Genomic DNA, 21,305 nt, shown 5'->3' on the forward strand with positions numbered 1-21,305 from the left:
TCTTACAGCCCTTGTCTTCCCTGAATGAAGCGCATTTATCCTCCAAGCCCATCCCGCTCCTTAGCCACAGCTGCCCTGGCAGCAGGGCTGAGAGGGAAAAGCAGAGAAATGTGTTTATATGAAAAAGGCCCAGAATAAACCTGGCATTTGTGTAACAGCTTTGGGTTTGTGTCACACAGGAGGAAATGCTTTGCCCTCTGGATTCAGGCTTGGTTTCTAAGTTGTCAGAGCTCATGGTGCTCTGAGCATTATGGACATGGCTCTCAGACTGGCAGCCTGTCACTAGTGGGGTACCAGGGGTCAGCACTGGGCCCAACACTGTCTAAGATCTTCATTAACGATTTAGATGTTGGAGTTAAGCACACCCTGATGAGGTTTGCTGAGGACACTAAAATAAGCATGGAAGTTGACAGCCCAGAAGGGAGAGCCACCCTCCAGGAATACTTCGACAGGCTGGTTGTGCGGCAAGCAGAAACTGTGTCAAGTTTAATGAGGCCAGGTGCGGGGTCTTGCACCTGGGAACACAGCTCAGACTGGGAGCCACCTTGCTTGAAAGCAGCACTTGGGGAGAGGGACCTGGGGGTCTCGGTGGACAGAAGGCTCAGCATGAGTGAGCAGTGAGCTGCAGTGGCAAAGAAAGCCAACAGGATGCTGGGCTGCATTGATCAGGGTGTCACCAACAGGGATGAAGATGTCATTGTCCCACTCTGCTCAGCACTGGGCAGGCTGCCCCTTGAGCACTGTGCACAGGTTTGGTCCCTGCTGTACAAGGCGGATGGGGGCCAGGCTGGAAAGGGTCCAGAGAAAGGCCACAAGAATGATCAGAGGCCTAGCAGCCCTGCCACGTGAGGGAAGGCTGAAAGAGCTGGGGTTCAGCCTGGAGAAGGCTTAGCGGAAACCTCCTAACCATGTACAAGTACATAAAGGGTGGCTGTCGTGAGGAGGGGGACTCCCTTTGTCCACAGGCCCATGGTGAAGACAAGGGGCAATGGGGACAAGCTGCTGCTGGGGAGATTCCCACTGGATGCCAGAAAAGATGTTTTCACCATTCAGACCATCAGACATTGAAATAAACTCCCAAAGGAGCTGGTGGGTGCCCTGAGGCCCAGCTGGACAGGGTGCTGGGCCATCTTGCTTCAACTGTATTCTTACCCTGAAAGGGTAGACTGGATCATCCTTGAGGTCCCTTCCGACCTGGTATTCTATGTCCCTGCTTACTGCAGGGGGACTGGACCCCAGTGCATCCTAACATTCTAAGTTTATTGCTGTAAAGAACCCCCTGGTATCAGTAACTCTCAGAAAGTTTTCTCCACTCCTATTTCCAGAGGGACTTTTGATACTAACCAGGCAGGTGACATGTCAAAGCTTTCAGCAGCAGTTATGTCCACTGACCACTTTCTCCCTCCTGAAGGCAGAATTTATTCTGCATCATCCAGACATGGGGAAGAACAAGGTGTCTTGTGTCCCTCTCCAGGTATCCTTCCAGAATATCAGATCTAAACCAGGGAGCTCTGCCCAAGTGTTCGAAGCAGGGCTATGAAATGCGTGCAGATGTCAACAGCTGGAAACCATCTGCCACAGGCACAGGCCAGTAGGATCCATCTAAGCACACAGCACAACCTGCCAGTCACCAGGCAAGCAGAGACACTTCAGATCTGTCTGGTTTCCCCTTTCAGAACTCTGGTGCAAGAAGTGTTCTTTTGCCTCTTGTTTCTGACTCGGTAACCTCCTAGCCTCCACAAACGGAGGGTGCCTGCTTCAGCCTAACACACATTCAGATGAATGGCCAGGTGATAGGATAGCAGTAAGTGGAACTTTGGTAAAACAACACTGAAACCTCAGACCTCTCCCTCCACCAGTCCAACACCAGGACTCTACCAACTCTAGCCAAATTCTGAGACAAAAAAGTAAGTTTTTGGAGCAGTTGATGGATGAGTGTCAAGTTCCATTCCTGCCTCCTAACAACTTCAACCCATGCCAGCCCTCCTCACTGAACACTGTGTTTAACTGTCCTGCCTAAAACCCCACTGCAGTGCCACAAGATGGGATTTCCAGCTACTCCTGTTTCACAGCTCATGGAATTCACTGTCCTGTAGCAAACACCCACACTCCTCTCCAAACCAAGCACCAACCCTAATTTTGCTCATTTCTCTGCAGCCAGCACCATCAGTCTGAAGAGAAGGAACTATTTTGTCTGCTGCCAATAAATTGGACTAATAAATACCTGAATTTTTTTTAAAAGAAAACAAAACATGCTGTTCTCAGTGAAATCTTCATTCACAGCACAATTAGTGGGGAAGTGCAGAAGCTGAGGTGACTCAACATTTTCCATGCACTTTACTGACAGCTGCTTGTATTTGGGCACAGAACGAAGTAAGCTGACTGCTCCCCCTCAAAGCAGGTGAGTTACAGCAATTAACGTAACTGGGAAAACAGAAAATAGGGCAGAGTCATCACTAGTGAAGGAATGGTGTCAATTAAGGCACAAAGTTTTGTCTACAGAAGCATTTAGAGAATGGCAAGTGAAAAGAATTTAGAGTGAACTCCACAGCAAAGGAGTTTTTATAGTGATCAAAGCAAAAGTTCCTGAGATACTAAAAAGACACTTCAGATGGACTTATTTTTAGTCTGCACTTCTTCCTGCAAGAGATCCAATTGCAGAAGGCTGAGCATTTTTCAGAAACCATTTGGCACCCAACCTACAGGACAGGTCTGAAGGAAAACAACCACTCAAGCCTTTCAGAAAAGGGATAAAGAAGCACTGTGAAATGCAGCACCTTCCTTCAAAGTTGGAGAACTAAATCCTTCAGAGGAAAGCAAGAGAGCTCCAAAAACCTTGTCTGGAACAAGCTGGACAGCTAGAAAACTTGTGGACTTCCCCTTAAAAGCAAGCAGCATTAAAAAAAAAAAAATCATCTAAAAGGAGTTGGGCTGGAAAGGACCTTAAAGATCATCCAGTTCCAACCCCCCTGCCATGGGCAGAGGCATCTCCCACTAGATCAGCCCCCACCTGACCTGGTTTTGAATACTGCCAGGGTTGAAGCCTCCACAATCTCTCCAGGCAACCTCTTCCAGTGCTTCACCACCCTCATGGTCAAGAGTTTCTTCCCAATGTCTAATCCAAATCCATCTTCTTCCAGTTTGAAGCCACTACCTCTTGGTCCTATCATTCCAGGCCTTTTTAAAAAGCCTCTCCCCAGCTCTCCTGCAGCCACCTTCAAATACTGAAAGGATGCTCTAAGGTTTCCCTGGAGCCTTCTCTTCTCCAGGCTGAAAAATCCCAACTTTCCAAGCCTGTCTTTGGAGGAGAAGTGCTCCTCTGTGCTGCTGTAGCATCTACATTGTACCCGAGGAATTTGAAGTCTTAAAGAGTTTTCCATTAAAACAACCAGGTATGTCATTTAAAGATACACCCAATAAGTTTCAAGCAGAAAGAGGGGGGGGGGGGGGGGGGAAATCAGAATTTGTTTTGAAGAAAATTTAATCAGGATTTAAATTGTGAAAGAAATGAGAACTAAGAAAAGATAAACCACACAGCACTGGTTCAGAAAGGCACCCTAGGCCACACACATAGTACTGAAGCTCAAGTGATTTCTTCTCGTACTTACGAAACTGGTTTTATTCTCAGTTTTTCAGAAAATCATGTTCAGTATTAACACCCACATTGTAAATGGCTCAGACAACTTCACACTTGAAAACAGCCATGCTCCATCAGTGAAGTGCCCCGGGATGCCTCCCTTTTGAGTTCTTCAGTAGAGCACCAAGAGGGAAAGAGGCCAACACAGCAGTGCTAAGCGAGCTCTGTTCTCTGACCAGGCACCTCCCAGGGACAGAATTCAAAAGGGCAGAGTTTTTGCAATCATCTCAGTTTTCGTTATTTAAGGTGGAAATTTATATTCAAGTTTCTAAAGCCCATCCAGCTCCAAGTGAGTTTGTGAAACAAGCTGACGTGAGATGCAATTAGGATCTGACGGGGTTTTCCATACTCAGTTCACAAGTTTATTATGAAAAACACTGCAGCTCTGTCCTGCAGCAACATTGTTTTACAGAAAAAAAAAGTTCTGTTCAAAGTAATTCACTATCCTTGGACAATTACAAGGGACAATATGGTAGGGCAGAGAGTGGAAAAGGGAACTGAGTGCAGACCAGAAAGAAAAACAAACAAACAAACCCAAAATTTAAAAAAAAAATCCATACAATTAAATTAAACAGTATCCCTGAAAATAAAACAGCTTCAGAACAAAGATGAGGCCTTGGTACTTATTTCAAAAATGTTTAAGCTTCAATGATTGTTTGCTGCTACCCTTATCTACAGTCATGCTGAATAAAGCTATAGCTAAATGGGAAGTTAAATGTATTCATGAGGTGTTAATGTCTACATCTTATCATCTGCAGTCTCTCAGAGAAAGCAAAAGTAACTACAAACAGCGCGATGCCAGAAAGGGGCTCCCAGCCAACAGTGGCGCTCAGCATGCAATGGACTGGTTCATTCTAAGTGGTCACAGTTGTCGACGACAAGAGGCTCTGTGTTTGTATGGCACGTCTTTTGGTCCATGTGAAAAACAAGTTTGAACGTTAGGTGTTTTTCTGACACTTTGGAGTTACTGTTGCTCTGCCCGTCCTCTCCCCAGCTCCAGACGTGGCTCTCGGTGATGCTCCACAGACCTGGCAGCTCCTCACAGGAAGTAGTCTGGGGTGCGCCGGGTGACGTGCGGCTCCCCTCTGCGCGGTGCCGGGTCAAACTGCAAGCTGAAACACAGACCCTGGTTGGAGCAGGGCTTCAAGGCAGGGACACAGACCCTGGCTGGAGCAGGGCTTCAAGGCACAGAGACACAGACCCTCGTTGGAGCAGGTCTACAATGCACACTGAAACAGAGATCTACACTGAAACAGCAGTTCAATGCACACTGAAACAGGAGTTGAAACTGCACACTGAAAGAGATGTTCACTGAAACAGAGGGGTTCAAACTGCACACAGAAAAGCAAAGACGCTCATTCAAACAGGAGTTCAGCTTACATGCAGGAATAGTTTGTATGTCATTACAGCAGCAGTGCTCTTAACACAGGTAAGTCAAGTTTTCTCAACCTAGTAATTAAATTCATAGAATCATGGAATCATTAAGGTTGGAAAAGACCTTTCAGATCAAGTCCAACCATAACCCAACTACCATGACCACTAAACTACATACTGAAGGGCCACATCTACATGCTCCTTGAACACTCCCAGAGATGGCGACTCCACCACCTCCCTGGGCAGCCTGTTTCAGTGCCTGACCACTCTTGCAGGAAAAACATTTTCCCAATGTCCAACCTAAACCTCCCCCGGCACAACTTAAGCCCATTCACTATGGTCCCAGATTCTTCTAGGAGAAGTATTCAGCTCCCTCCACTTCTCCTGCTTATTACATATTTGTAACTCCCACATCTTAAACTGCTCGTATGATTATTACAAAGGGACTGGGGAGAAAGGAGTCTTAGCTCTGAAGACTCAAGAGTGGTCAAACAGAAGTCTGTATTTAGAGAGTTAAGAGTCTCCAGTAGCTGTCAAATGGGGCAGCTTACAAAATAATTTTTGCCTCATTCACTAGTACAGCTGCTGAGGTACTTAATTAGAAACCTCCCTAAAGAAGCCAGCCTTCTAACATCTAAGAAATCCAAGCTTCCAAAAGTCACTTGCCCTAAACAGGAGGGGATTATCTCACCCATGACAGAGCACTCCTGCTCTCAATCACACACCTCTGTGTAGCAGTTCATTAAACCCCAGTTCTACAAAACGAAAACAAGGAGTCTCACCTTAACCTGACAGATGAGATGTCAACAACTACTCCAGGTGCTTGACTCCAAGACTTCAGATATAACTAACCCAGCAATTCCAGTTTCACTTCACCTCCCAAAAGCTTACAGCTACCCACACCATAACACAATGCTCTTTGCTACAGCAACTACCCTCCCATCACGAGCACTGTAGCTCTGATTTTTAAGCATACTTACAAGGAGTATTTTAGAGTATCATCAAGTTCCATTATTGCAGCCTGATTGCCACAGCGGTAACAATAGTTTGGAGCACTGAAAATTGTTACTACATTCCGGTCATGGCACCAGTTGTACCCCTGCAGAAGGAAAACGCAGCAATTATGACAGCCAAGCCCATTTGTTGTACCTCACAGAACCACCTGGCTGCTTGGAATGTGCAAACCCCCAAGTGGTAGTGGTAGGCTCACTTTAAACAAGATTCAGGATGTATCTTTGTCTTCTTGTCAGAAAAAGGGTGAAAGGCAATTTTGGCCTTCCTATGTTGCTTCTTCCTAGTAAGCATGAGCTAGAGACATTGAACAAAAACTCAGAAAGAATTCTCCTTTGAATTATGGTAAAATAATTAAGCCAGCAATTGTGTAGTACACAGTCCATTTTTGAATCTTCACCTGTGATCATCAAATCAGAATATAGATACGCTTAAAGATCTTCTATCTTTAAGATGTATTTAAAAATCTTGGCTGCCAAGAAAAACAAGAGACTAAGAACAAAAGCACACACCCAAAGTGAAAGGAGGAACAGCACCTAATTTAGGTGCATTTTCTTACCAGGGCACTCAGAATTTATGTTTAAGAACCTTCTTCCCTACACAGAAACAATACCACACACAACTATCACAGAATATTAGAAGGGGTTGGGTTGGAAGAAACCTTAAAGATCATCTAATTCCACCACTACACCCCATCACCACCATATTTGGAGCCTCCACAACTTCTCTGGGCAACTGGTTCCAGTGCCTCACCACCCTCATGGGGAAGAATTTCCTCTTAATGTCTCATCTAAATCCATCTTCTTCCAGTTTGAAGACATTAACCTTACATCTACTAACGAAGTCTGTTCTGAGATATTACTGTACAATTTCTGGAAAAAGGCCAAAGTAAAGGTTACTCCATTGTCAAATTGAAACTCCTTTAGAAGCACATGAATACTGTCCAGGTAGAGCTTCTGAAGGACTCTCATCTGGCTTATGAGTTGTGACAGCACCAGATGCACCACATCTCTGACACACAGAGTATGGTGCTCATGGGCCAGCTAACACCTCAGCCACCATGCTTACCTCCATTACCAACTGATGAGCTCTGGAAACCAATGTAAGGCCATTAGCATGGTTAAAGGTTTCTGAAATATCCTGTCCAAATGTATAGCCTGCACCTCGAGGAGAAATGCCCCAGCCACCACGATCATCGGGATCTGACCATAGCAAGTCACACATGGGACCCTACAAGAGATGAGACATTTCAGAGTGTAAAAAACCCCAAATCAGAAAAAGCCTGCACACAGACCAGCCCTGCACAATTTCTTGCAGCACCCCTTTAAGACTTAAAAAAAAGCCTGTCAGCTACAACAAGTGGTACAGTTAACACTTGAAATACTAAGAAGTAGTTCACCTGAAGCAGAACTACTTCTCCCCTCTGAGCTCATTCAGTCATACCTTATGAGCCTGCAGGCACACTACGGCACATTGCTTTAGGCAAGACATCTCCCTTACTCTTTCCTTCAAAAGACCACAACAGGAAGACAGACACTTTCATGTTGCTAAGTTGTTTTGATTTTCACTTTCCAGCTGTCTACTCAAACACCAAGTATGTGCTGAATCATGGATCTCCAGAGTTTTTCTGTCAGTACCTCATGGGGAACTTCCTGCAAGCGATCAAGTGCTCTGATGTGATCCAGTGTATCTATCGATGGAGAGAGGCCACCATGTAGACAGAAAATCTGCAAGAGTTAGAGGTATCAAGTTTATCTATGCAATTCTGTTTAGTAGAAATACAAGTATTAATATACACATTATTACACACATTCAGCATATCTGCCAGAGATTCTCTGAAGCTGACAGATGACAAAATCCAGCATTAGCAGCAACATTGAACTTTGTCAATACCAACCTACCTGGCCATCCACCAAGGCAGTTAGAGGCAGGTAATCAAAAAGGTCTGTGAAGTATTTCCAAACATTTGCATTTCCATATTTTCTTAAACATTCATCATAGAAGCCATATACTTGTGTGATTTGCCTGCTTTCGTGGTTCCCTCGGAGAATCGTGATACGCTCACGGTAACGGACCTAAAGAAAAGGGCTTAGTTTAGAGGCAGAAGACTTCTCTCTTCCCAAAAGAGAGAACCTGCACCCCCTACCCCTCATCATCATAAAGCAATAAACCCAAGCCCTTTTTTGAGATGAAAATTCAATTATTACCTTTGAGAAAAGGAAGGATAATTCATCCAAACCTTCATCAGCCAAATATTTTTGAGATTAATTATGATTTTTATCCATTGTTACTAGAGACATCACTACGGGTATGCATTATGCTCACCCCTTCAAGCAAACTCTTAAAGAGTGCTGCTTACGCAAGCAAACAAACCTGAACAGAGCATTCATTCTAGACAGCATCTCAGAAAACTGAAAAGCACCATTTCAGTTTTCACCACTGTACCACCAATGCAGTGCAGCTCACACTGCTGCCATACCATGTGCAGTCAGCATGGTAATTACCTAGGGTTTACACAGAGCTGTAGAGCTGAGAAGAGAAGTTACCTTAAGAGCTACAAGCAACGTGACTGTTTCGACTGAATAATAACCTCTGTCAACATAGTCCCCCATAAACAAATAGTTTGTGTCTGGTGATTTGCCTCCAATTCTGAACAGTTCCATGAGGTCGTGAAACTGGCCGTGGACATCTCCGCAGACTGTGACTGGACATCGGACTTCCTGCACATTAGATTCTTTTGTCAAAATTTCTTTAGCCTGTCAGACAAAGGAAAACACAGGAATTGTGACTGTATCTGTGAACAGTCATGTATTCAAAGCATGCTCTGCCACTTCTAGCTCTTTGTTGCCTGCTTTCTTCATCAAGCCTTGTCCCTTCCTTGTCTGAAGCACTCGAGGTAACAAAAACTAAATCTAGAAATCACACCAATGTCTTCTCTCCAGCCCTTCAAAATCCTGAACTCCAGCATGGCCCAAACCCACACTCTCCCCTGGGGAGGCAAGCACAGACAAGCTCCCAGGGAGTCATACGCTATAAAGTCTCACTTCAGAGGACTGTTTGCTTGACATCCATCCACCATGCTCATGAAGCAGAAGCAAGACCATAAGTAACGCCCATTGGTATCCACAACAGCAGGGCAGGTGACGACCGGCACAAGATTTCCAAACAAGTCTTGTGCTCAAGCACACAGAAGCAACAGCAAGTTGTGCCTTCATCAGCCAAAGTAAAGCAACATCTTTGTCATCAGCATTTTTCTCACAAAATTGTGTTCAGAGAAGGTGCAAAGCCAATTTGTATGAAGAAGCATAAGCTAAATATAGCATCAGAAAGGTAATACTGAAATAAGGCAAGAGTTCCTAAATTGCACCATCCCTCTGCCAGCTGTTACAGTTTGTTCTGCAGCAGTCCCCAAACAAGCCACAGTAACTTTCTAAATCAAGAGGGTACTATAAATATAAATAGTAACAAGTTTATAAGTGAACATCTACCAGATTTCAGTGCCTTTCAGCCACCACTGTTGCTATGCAAAAAGGATACCTTCTTTACCTCATGACCAGAATGACAGGGGAACACAGAAAAGCTACATTCTGTTTTACAACAAGGTGTCTACAACACCTGCAGAAACAGCATCCAATACCACCTATGCATGGGCCACACCGAATCCAAAATACTCTGAGGCATACACCAGTATAAGAGACAGAGGTAAGCCCAACATCACATTCCTTTTACAGGAGATTTTCATAGTTTTCTCAAACCTCATCTGACAACTAAAACAGGAGGGGAGGGATTCTGCCAAGGAAAGAAGTACTTTATGACACTAGAAATAATTAATTATAATCTGAAGAGCATTAGATTTTAAAAGGTTAGGAAAGGAAGATTTGAAGTTAAAATCTAAACATTAAATTAAATGCTGGGGATTGACATGAGCCAAGCTATTAAGGAATATGTTGCTGTTTCCAAATTTCCACCCTATTTGTGAAGTTATCAGCTGGACAGTGACCGACAACTCCCCCGCCACGAAGTGGTCTCACTGTCCAGGCAAACCACACAGTCACCACTCCAAACTAGAAAAGTGCTCATGCCACCAAGTTTAAGGATGGAGATTCAAGAAAATTCAACACTGGAAAGAAATGCAAAGATGGGCTGGTGGTTCAGCACCCTGCACAACACAGAGCTGGAGGTATGGCAGCACAAGACACGGAGCTAAGTCCATCTCATGAGACAGTCTTCAATCATGCTGTGCCTAGCTCTAAAGATAGGTCAGTACTGGCTTGTGCCAAGTGCTGAAAGTATACCTTTATTTTAAGATAGCCTGACTTAAGTTCATTTTAATGCACTGACTCTCACCAGATGTTTTGAAGGAAGCTTAACAGCCTTAGCCTCTCCTAAGACACTGCTACCAGCTTAACTCTCCTGACTGAGAACATTACAGATCTTTGTGGTGCTGCGATATCAAAACTACTCCTCAGTGAGAACGTTCTCTATTGCCAGGTTTCCTGAGCACACAGAAAGCAGTGCACAAAAAATTCAGCATTCATTTTTCATCAAAGGAACGTGATGTTCATGCTGTCCAAGATGAGAGCGGTAGAGCTCTCAGCAACAGTGCTGTTGCTCCTTCAGCCTGTGCTCAGCTGCGCACACAATCAAGTGTGCAGGTACGTCAGACAGCTGCTCTGATGGAAAAACTGTTCCAGGTCAGCCTGCAAAGCTGCAATCTTCATTCAAATCCCTGCTGCAGGGATTTCACTATTTTCATGTTCTCAAACAAGTTTCATGAAGTTCTGTGTTACAAACTGCTTCATCCATTCACTCCAGAATGTCCCATAGTATCAACAGTGGCATACAGTGAAGTGTTTAAGCACTACTCTAAGCAGAGCTGGAAGTGGAAAAAACAACACCCCGAGAACAAGCCATAGGTGGCCCATCAATCACACCCCAAACTTCTACCTTGAATCAATTCCTCTAAAAGGATGTAACGAAAAATGCTTTAACAAACCCTCAAGTTGGTTAAAGAACAAACAGCCTCTACCTGTGATGTCACAGTTTCACAATTCGGGTTTCCCAGAGGTACCACTGAGGTGCGTCTGTGACCCTGACCTTGTCCTGGACCACTCACCACCCTCTGCAACCTCATCTGATTCCAGTCCCTCTCTACTGAACCTTTCCCCCAGATCCATGATGATGCTACTTGCTCAGTCACACCATGCACCTCCCTCCCTGTCCCTGCCCATCCACCCTCCTCTCAACAAGCTGGGCTTCATACCAGCAGCTGTCCCAAACTTCCTCAGGGAAAAGATGCAGCAGAGCATTTTTCACCAGCCTTCAGCACCAGACAGAGTATCTGTGATCAAACCACTGGATGAATGAGAATTAGGGAAGAGATGCACACCTGATTCCTTTACTTCAAAACCCCACTACTTCAAATCATCTTCATTATTTTTTCAGCACTACACACTCAAATTTCAAAATCAACCACAAATGGCTATAGATTAGAACTGGGGAAAAAAAAAAAAACAACACACAAAAAAAACCCCAAAAACAAAAACCAAAAGCCTCAACCAACCTATTACTTCAATTGGTAAATGCTGATTTTACAGCCAGTACAAATAAAGACTAATGCAAAAACACCCATAGCTGTAAGAAACAGTTGCACAATGAGAGTAGAAGTAGTAAAATGCTGTCATAAGCAACAACTGCTGAGGTGGAAAGCCACTTATTTTACTCAGAGCAGTCTCAAAGTTCAAACAAGCACTTATCAAACACACTTCAGCTTAGTCATATTGACTGCAATTCATTCCCACCTCATATCAGAAACACTGCCTTACTCAGCAGTTTTGCTAGGCAGAGGAATTTTGAACCATCCCAAAAGACAAGAAGAATAAAACCAATATTGATTTAAACACACAGGCAAACAACAAACTGTAAAGCAAGCAGCACTGCATGAAGATACAAACTAGTACTTCAGAATTCAACCCTTCCTGGACTGCTGCACTTCCTCCACAGGCCAGAGAACACCGAGTACTGTTTTGCTACCTCCGCTTACAAAGCTCATCTTTGATGCAAAACACTGTTCTTAAAATGCAAAGATTAGCTTCATTGTTTGAAAACAATGCAAGATCCAAGTGTAAACTCTGCATTTTGTAATGACAGCCAGGGATAAGGATTTGAAAACCCCCTCTTATTAGCTTATTAAAGCTACTACCATATGATGTTCAAGTCGTCACAGTTTTATTTATTGAGATGCAGGGGTTGGTATTTATGCCGAGGTACCCTCTCCTGTTTCTCCCTTCCTTGCACGTATTTTTATCCTGTATGTCACAGACTAAGGCTCCAAGTTCAGTGCTAGAGAATGGATGGGCTGTAGTCTGTGCTTAACCGGATCTATGCCGAGGACAGGTGAGTTTCTCTCACCTGTCAGAGAGCAGAGCAACATCAGGCTTGCCTCATGAAATTCATTTCAAGTGGTCCATTTCTGAAACATCCTCTGAATTAATCTGTACTCAAATTCCTTTGTGTTTCCAGAACATACCAGATACTTCTCGGTTATTCTTACAATACATTCTAGCAGGAGCTCTGACAAGTCAAACCAAGTATCTATCCTGAGAACCATTCCTGTAGCTTTGCAGGACAATGCATGGCACTGCTGCACAGCAGCAAACCACCTTAGGAAGTGCTTATCAAGAGGGCTGCTAACTCAGCAAAGCAAATAGCCACTGGTTTGATTAGACAATAGGGCTCCCAAGCCTGGTTGCAGATGGTAACCTGTCCTTCTTGGCTGACCAGACCCCTGCAGCCCACCATGCTGTCTAGTAAAGCATGATGAAGAGCATGCAGAGTAACCAAGAAAAACCTCAGGTATCTGTAGTTACCATAAAGATACTTTGACAAGGTCCAAGACTTCAACCACACCCCTAATTTCCTGTCATCAAGATGCCCAGGATGTGACTAAAGGCACAATGATCAGCTAATTGGGATGGACACTGGTTTTACCTGGCTAAACATCATGGACTGAAGAGATTCCCCTTCCAAGTAAAGTCATCCACAGCATTCAGCAAGTCTTCTGCATTGGCATTTGTTTGTGTCATTTTGTGCTGGTTTGGGGCCAGACAGATCCTCTCTTGCCCCAAAAGGGACAAAAGAATGAGACTCACACAAACGGATTGGAGAGTGATGGAAAGTTTAAATGGAAAAGTGATTGCTGAAGCTACAGAAGACTACAAAGCATAGTGGCAAGGAGTATCCCAAAGCGTACAGAACCCCTCACAGAATTCCCAAAGGCTTCCCAATCCTTCCCTCCTCCCACCTGAGGGTCTAACCAAAACCCCCAGGGCTCTTTCTCCCCCCCCCCCCCCCTTCTCCCACTGCTAGGCAAGTCTCAGACTGCCCCCCCTCCATTCTCCTCCTGGCATTAGGCCTAGACAGGCCTAAGAGGCCAAGAGGATACTCCCCCAGCATTACCCGATAAGAGAGGACATCTCGCATGGGAGTAAAGAGGGAAGAAAGAGGAAGAGAATGGCTTTGCAGATGGATTTATAGGGCGCAGGATTTATGGGTAGGAATACGCCGCTTCCTGTGTCCACTCCTATTGGGTGGGCACCCAGGACACCAGAGGTGTAATTTATGTGGCAGTAGGAGGGGGCACCCAGCCTAAACTGCCACACATTTGAAGGACTTCCCCCTACCGCTTCCTTGAGAAGAAAGAGAACACCTTCCGACAAAGACGGGCTCAATGTTTTTAGAGCACAAGGTATTTTCATTCACTGGCTGACATTTTGAACACAACTGGAGAAATGAGGTCTCCAGCATCACCCTCTGTGAAGGAGGTAGGATAGCAGTCAGATTAGATACAACACAAATGGGAAACTGATATATGCTGAGCTTTGGAAGCCACTAAGGAATTCAATCTGAATGTGTTAGTAGGAACAAAATTAAGTACAAAACTCCACACTGACATTGAATTATTTGGTACGTCAAAGTAAGTAAAACCAGGATCTGCAGCCACATAAAAGCCACAGCAGCAAAATCCTTGGGAAAACCCAGGGCTGAAACAGAAGAGAACTGCTCTGCTTTCTCCTCTGTTTTGTAACTAGCACATTTCCCTCAATTTCTAACCTCTCTCACTACTGCAGGTGTAGAGCTCAGCAAAGCAAAGCAAGGCATGCCTGGTCTAAGAGTCAGGGTGCAGCTCCTGAAAACACCTGTGTCACGATGCAGTCGCTAAAATGGCAGTCCTTCATCTTCTTGTGATAGGGCACTTAGGACTAACAGGCAAGCTCAAAAGTTTTATCTGAAATGCACAAAATGAATGTTTAGTAGCTTCTCATTTAGTATCAATGACTGCCAGTGAGCAAGCACAGGCAATGAACTAACCAAAAGAAGTGTAAAATTCAATCAGTTTTGTATTTCACCAAGTACCCTTTCCCTTCTTCAGGGCTCCACAACTCAGCTGCAATTGTTCCCTTCTCTTTGAGCCTTTTCTGTGGCTACAGAACACCAGTTCGATACTAGACATTAGCCAAACTGCACACAATCCTAATGCAAGACCAGATTAAAGAGACAATCAATTTCCTTCTTCTCCAGGAAACTGCAGGTCTGCAAGAAAGCATGCAGGCAGTAAGCCTTTACCAAGCAAGTCTCTGTTCCTTTGTGTTACAAAGGACTGACACTGCTCCCAGACCTGGCACGCCCCTCAACACTTCGATTTGGAAAAAGCAGCAGCAGTGTCACAACTCAGCCTAACTGAAAGGAGCGTCTTTGCCCTTAGAGCCAGCTTGGGAGAAGAGAAACTGCTGTTTAAGTATCAGAAGTTGACAAGATCAGATGGAAAATGAGGATAGGAAGGGGCTGTTCTGAAAGAACTCAATGTTGTCATTTTGCTTCATATTAAATATCTCAGCACCTTTAACTTTGAATTTTAAAAAAAATCCCCAAACACAAAGCCTACAATTTTTTTTAGTTTTTAAAATACAGGACAAGCAGCTCAGGAAATCTAGCTGCCTTCCTCTCTACAGGAGAGTTACAAGCAACACATCAACAGTAGTTATGCATGAAGCTGACAGAGATGGTCTTCAGTGGCCTCTTCAGAACAAGCTGCATTTGTTTTGTATTATTCAAGTAATTAAAAAAAGAAAGAGGCTAAAGCTACTCCCAAACTAGTTGTGCCTGATATCCCCAAGACCAACTTGAAAACCCCAAGGTTTTCAACACTTATGCTCAAGTAACTCCCACCAGAGCTAGACAAGGTCATGTTGAAGGGAGGGTCAGGATACCAACTGGCATAGCCAAGTGTTCAAACCCAAAGACAGGTACTTCAACATCAACCAGAAGGCAGGCAACATCTGCAGTTGAAGGCATCTTCAAAAATCCCAATGGAAACAGTGGATTACTGAGCATTTGAGCTCCACGTTTCTTCTTTAGCCAGCAATGAACTGGTTTTCCGCCTGGACATACCGCCTAAAGAAAAGGAATTGAAGGCAATAACTGTGTTACAGAACACAGGAGTAGTGCTGAAGGGTCCTTAAGTGAGGATGGAAATCCTCTCACTGCTCCTCTGAATCCCTTCACACACCTTTCTGTACAAGGCTTAACTCTGTGACTCTTGCCAAGACAGCGTAGGTTACTGCACTGTTTAAGGCAACTCAGATGACAGAGAGCAGCACTGTCATCACATCTGAGAGGTAACAACCACACCATGGCTAGCTTTGGAGGAGGACAGCAGACTACAGCCTCATCCACGTCCTGACCCTTAAATCGGGAGAACTCAAGTAGGAACTTGCTCTGACTTATGAATGCTTACTTCTGTTATCTTAAGCAATGCCCAAAATAACTTCTAAAATGACACAAAAATATCTTTCATTCCTACTTGATCACAACTAATGCAATTGGAACAACAAAACCAACCCTGCGACACTGCCAGCACTACTTGACGTCACTGAAAGAAAACATTAAATCAGCAGCTTGCTACTGCTACAGGAACCAGCACATGCAGGACTGAATTCTCATGGCCCACCAGAACAGTGCCTCTCCAGAAGCAGGTGAGGAGGCTGGCGAGGCTGGCACTTCTGACGTCTTGTGTGTGGAGAGACAATTCCCATTTCATACTACCAACCAGCAGAGAAGCCCCACCCACAGAACACTGGGAATGAAAGGCTCTTTTTTTGTTCAAGTGCTCCCGAATCATCTAAACCACAGTTATTAAACTGTCACAAAAAAAGCTTTTCACAATACACCTGCAACTTCAGAGATGGAAGGGCTGTGCATCCATCGATGGCTTGATCTCCAGGTACATTCAACAGAACAGCAGCAAAGGAGTCCTAAACCATCTCCTGGCTTCCCACAGTCCCTGAAACCACTGTAGAGGGCAGGAGTTCAGGGGTTTCCTTGTTAAGAGACCCCAGTAGCCAGTGCAGCAGCAAGGAGGAACTGAAATGCTGCACCTTCCACACCCATGTTCTTCAGCTAGGGCCAGAGGTGGAAGAACAGAGAACTTGTGGAACTCAGCACACCGCATGGGAACTCTGACTGGCTTGGAATTCTGTTGAGGCAGGATTTTCAGTTCATTTACAGCACATTCAGACAGGAACAGTATGTTTACCATCACGTTTGTATGAAGATTGATACGGTTACAGGTAAAGATACAGAAATGCAAAGCTAGCTAAAGAAAAGGGCCTTGCAAACACAGGTGGGGACTGTTTATTTTTCACCAGAAGTGGATGTTTTAATCAGCTAAGAAAGGCAACTGCCCAAAATCAGAGGAGGCAGAAGGGAACACCTGAGCACCTCTGAGAAAGAAGTGGGTCAGACATCTTAGGGCAGTAAAAGCGTAAAAGGCAGGAGTAAGATCCACAACACCGCCAGTCCTGTGCATTAGAGGAACAGAACTTTGATCACAGAGGTGTTTTCTGACCCAAGAGAAAGCTTCAGTGACATGCTGCCCTACCAAAACTAAGGCACTTAAGCTGAAGGAGTTCAAGCAGCTGAGTACATGTCCAACCAGGCTCAGAAAATCTAACTTGGTAGATCTGATGTTAACCAATGGTGGAAGTTCTGCAGAAACTTAAAAAAAAAAAAAAAACTACATAAACCAAAACCACAAAGAGAGAGAGAGAAAAACAGGCCACTGCCCAGGTACATGTCAGAGAACTGCAAGATCCAGAAAGGTACTGAGAAAATCAGCACTGGTGACAAACCAAAAAGCTAATGTAACCAAGATAACTCTTACAAAGACAAGGCCTGAACCAAGGTTTCTGGAATTCCTTTATAGGACCAGCTCTTCACTTATGGAATAACATTTGGCTTGCAGCTCTGTCTCTTCAGACATATCCTGCTAGTAATTCCAGGCACAGCAAGAGATGCACGCAGCACGTATGACAAAACTGTCTTTTTCTAAAAGCTGTATGCCATGTTCAAACTCACTGAAACACAGACTAATGTTTCCAGAGACTCTGCCTCCACCTGCACTGTGCACCCTCTGAAATAACCAGTGGAGACTATCCACAGATTCAACTCATTCCCTTGTGCATCTTCAGACTGTCATCTCACCTTCCTGAGCAATGAATCACACTCCCACCACTTTGAGTGTGATCGAGAGCATTTACCCACCACACTGAGGAGACAAGACCACCTCTCTACCCATACTCCAGCATCCTTTCATTCCAAATGGCCAGTGGAAACCCCTCACCTGGCAATGATGGGCTGTCTTCTCTGCTGAGGGACAACAGTGAATAAACAACTCAGCAGAAACAGGATGAACAATGCCAGTATGCAACAGTGTCCATAGGCTGTACGGTTTGACAGCATCTCCCCAACATCAAATCCTTGAGCAAAGCATGCACAGTTGGGCACAAAACTGACAGAACATACAATATGCAGCATGTTAGGCCTAGAATATCTTAGCTGCCACTCAGAGGTTCATATTTTTTCAAATTATCTGTAAAAATATTATGTATAATCGTGATTACAAACTATTCCCAGGCATAGAAGATGTTTCTGCCCAGTGACCAGTACCCAGGTAATCAGGCACGTGGTAAGATGCACTAAGGAAGTAACTGGGATGCAGGGATAGCCATCACTATCACATTTGTAAACAGCTCTTTATCAATACTGAAATGCAGAAGAGCCCTTAGGCTTCTTCTTAGTAGACAGGCACCAGTCTGCACACACAAGGTCCCAGCAGATCAAGAAATACCAGTCAGGAAGATCGCCCAACCCAGCAGCGTTTTGGGGGAAAATCCTCACACAGATTTATTTATTGCAGCTGGACCTACCTACAACTCAGTGTGGTGAAGAATGACAGTTTAGACCTAGCAGGGTCTTTCTCCTTTGAGACAACAGGGATAGTTGACACTGCTCTGACCTCAAAGTGTTTATGGAAAAACATACCCTTTGGGTGTGATTACACTCACAAAACTACTAAAGACAATCAAAACGTGAAGCACAGCTCTCCATGAAGCTTATAGCAATCAGTGACAGAAGCATGCGAACAGGTCAGAGCCAATGCTGCCCCTCAGTGAGAGGGCACAGGACTCATTTAACACCCTGATGTCACACACAGGCCTTTCCACTTGAAGGGCAGAGATGACTTGATGGAAAACTTGGTCTTCAAGCAGCATCAACCATGTAAAAACACAACTACTTCTAGCAGAAGTCCTAGTGAATCCATCTGTAGTTATCCTCCTTAACATGAACAGCCCGGTGGTGGCTGCGGTCTGCACAGTGCCCAGCAAACCCATCTGAGAGGGAATTGCAGCTACTCAGAGAAAATTTCCCTGGCTCTGGAGCTGGCTCACACCCATCCAACACCAGGCAATGTCAGGCTACTACTAAATTTCATTATTTGGATAGAATTCTCTAATGCATTCCTGTGGTCATCTCAAAACACAGCAGTTAGCCCACAGCTTGCTGTGACCTTTCCTTCATATACTGTGAATTCGGTGATGAGCACTATACATTTAACGAGAAATACAGCTCACTGCCATTCTTCACTGAGAATAAGTGAAAATACCTTGCACAATGATGATCTGTCTTCCGTCAGCAATTTCCAATGCTAGGTCTACTCCTTACCTATCAATAGAACTCAGTAAATTAAAAGCTTTATATTCCCCATCCTTCTTCAGGTTAACAAAACCACTCCTGTGGTATTCAGGACCCTGTACCAGCATCAGGTTCTAATTGATGGCAAGTGGAATATTCACCTCTCCACAGAGCAACACGAGAAGCTGGACTGCTCTCATTAGAGACACATGAAAAAGAGGCAGGCAGTGACATTACCACTTGCTTGCCTCACAACGTAAAAATACACAAGCTGCATCAAAGGGCAACAATTTAAAATTGCTAGAATAGTTGTGAACTAAAATTTGTACTCAGGTCAGAACCAGTCTGGCCAAAAACACTGCAAGATTGTTACTAAGTCAATAGAGAGTCCTCTGGAAACACCCCAAAACACCACGCTGTGGTATTTGAAGGCAGGATGCCCATTTAAAAAAATCCTGTTCCTTCTAGTGGCAGGTACACATGCTCCCTTAGAACCCAGAACATCAGCGACTTCTCTTATTCCTTATTTTCCAGTTCCTAAACAGTCCACAAATATTACTTCCTTCAGTGTAGAAATATACAAAACCTTCGGTAACCAAAAAAGCTGTTCAGTTATTGCTACATCCAGATTTAGAAGCCAAATGGAAAGTGGTGCTGGATGCCATTAGAAGTTTTTTCCTTGAATCTTCAATCTGCTGGGCTGATTTCAAGACCTTTGTAAAGCATATGTGCTTCAATCGACACAGTCCTCTAGCATATAAATCACAACATTTTCAGACGTCATCAGAAGATTAAATATAGGATCTTGACTCTTTATTCTATGAATTTAATGAAACCCACAATGTTATACAGCTAAGCCAAAGTCTCAGATGTCATTTACCTTCGATGACTGCATCTGTGCTTATACATATCATGAAAAAAAATAAAATCAAGGCTATTGCGTTCAAGCAACAGCTCTTCGACCCGCGCAGTTTTCAGATGATTAGCATAAGCTTCTCTTTTCAGGGCAAGGACTTCCACTCTGGGGCTGCTTTACAATTGCAACCGTATCGCGAGAGGCTGTCGCCTTGATTCACCCGCGGCCGGACCGGCAGCCGAGCCGGCCGGGGGCGGTCGAGCCAAGCGCTGCCGGAGGAAGAGATAAGGTAGCGGGGAAGGGCCGGGGCCGGTGCAGCGTCGCCCGGCCAGGCTCCCTCCCGGCGTGGCCGCCCCGCTCGGGGGTCTCGCCCAACAACCCCGTCAGCGGCGCCATTTTAGGAGGCGATGAAAAGGCGGGAGGCGGAGCCAGGCTCCCAGCACAGCGGCGAGAGGGGGCGCGGATCGCCCGGCTCCCCCAGCCTGCTGGGCCCGCCGCGTCCGGCGCCAGCCAACCCCATGGAACCATCCGGGAAGCGTCCACCCGCCGGTCTGCTCGTCCCGACGCCTCTTCCCGCGTCCCGCCCGCGGACCCTCCACCTAGCCGGCGCAGAAACACCGCCCCGCCCCCGGCAGCGCTTTCTCCGGGTCATGGCCACTCTGCTTCCCGTCGAGAGGCCGCTCTGGTCCCGCGGGCTCCTTCAGCGGCCGTCTCCCCACAGCGACCTGGCCCCTGCTCCCTCCGCTTCCCCACACTCCCTCACATGCCGCCCGCTCGCCGTCTCTCACCTTCTCGCAGAGGCTCTTCACCTGCCCCTCGGACAGCTGCTTGCACTCGTTGAGCTGCTCCACCCACTGGTCGAGCTCCTTGGTGAAGACCTTCTCCTCCATCCCGCTCTCCCCCACCTCACTGGCTGCCGCTACCACACCACCCCGGAGGTCCCCTGCGATCAGCTCTCCCAACGGCGGCGGCCGCGACACGGCAGAATAGAACAGCGGATGACAAAGCGACCGGGAGCGCTGCGGGTCGGAGCAGCCGGGGCAGCGCTCTCCGCAGCTACAGCTCTGCCGCCCGCTGCCTCTCACCAAACCGTGTAATGGCCGCCGCTCCTGACGTCACTACCTCGGCTTCCACTACGGGGAGGGGGAGGGAGGCTCTAGGAGAGGCGACAGCACTTGCGCGAGCTCTGAGCGGGATGGCGCCTGCGCGCCAGCCGGAGACGAGGAGGACCGGCCTGACCATCGAATGGAGTCCGGCCGCGCCTGCGCCGCGCACGGCCGCACACAGCGGCGGGGGCGAGTAAAGTAGCGGCGCTTGCGCCCTGCGGGTGAGGGGTTGCGGCGCAGGCGCGGGAAGGGCCTTTTCCGCCCGCCCGGTGGGTGAAGTGCGGTGTGG

The 21,305-nt window shown here is 45.8% G+C and overlaps 1 protein-coding gene across 1 annotated transcript; it reads right to left on the reverse strand.

The window, feature by feature from the left end:
• Positions 1 to 3,629: 3,629 nt before the first annotated feature.
• Positions 3,630 to 20,901, reverse strand: PPP2CA (protein phosphatase 2 catalytic subunit alpha). Its single transcript, XM_054389220.1, has 7 exons — positions 20,699 to 20,901; positions 8,569 to 8,778; positions 7,924 to 8,097; positions 7,660 to 7,749; positions 7,091 to 7,252; positions 5,992 to 6,110; positions 3,630 to 4,749 (listed from the first exon to the last, which is right to left on the reverse strand). Exons 1-7 carry the CDS (start codon positions 20,798 to 20,800, stop codon positions 4,677 to 4,679), a joined length of 930 nt encoding a protein of 309 aa, XP_054245195.1. The 5' UTR covers positions 20,801 to 20,901; the 3' UTR covers positions 3,630 to 4,676.
• Between the last annotated feature and the right edge of the window lie 404 nt (positions 20,902 to 21,305).

This window comes from Indicator indicator, chromosome 18, assembly GCF_027791375.1.
Source record: "Indicator indicator isolate 239-I01 chromosome 18, UM_Iind_1.1, whole genome shotgun sequence".
Taxonomy (NCBI): domain Eukaryota; kingdom Metazoa; phylum Chordata; class Aves; order Piciformes; family Indicatoridae; genus Indicator; species Indicator indicator.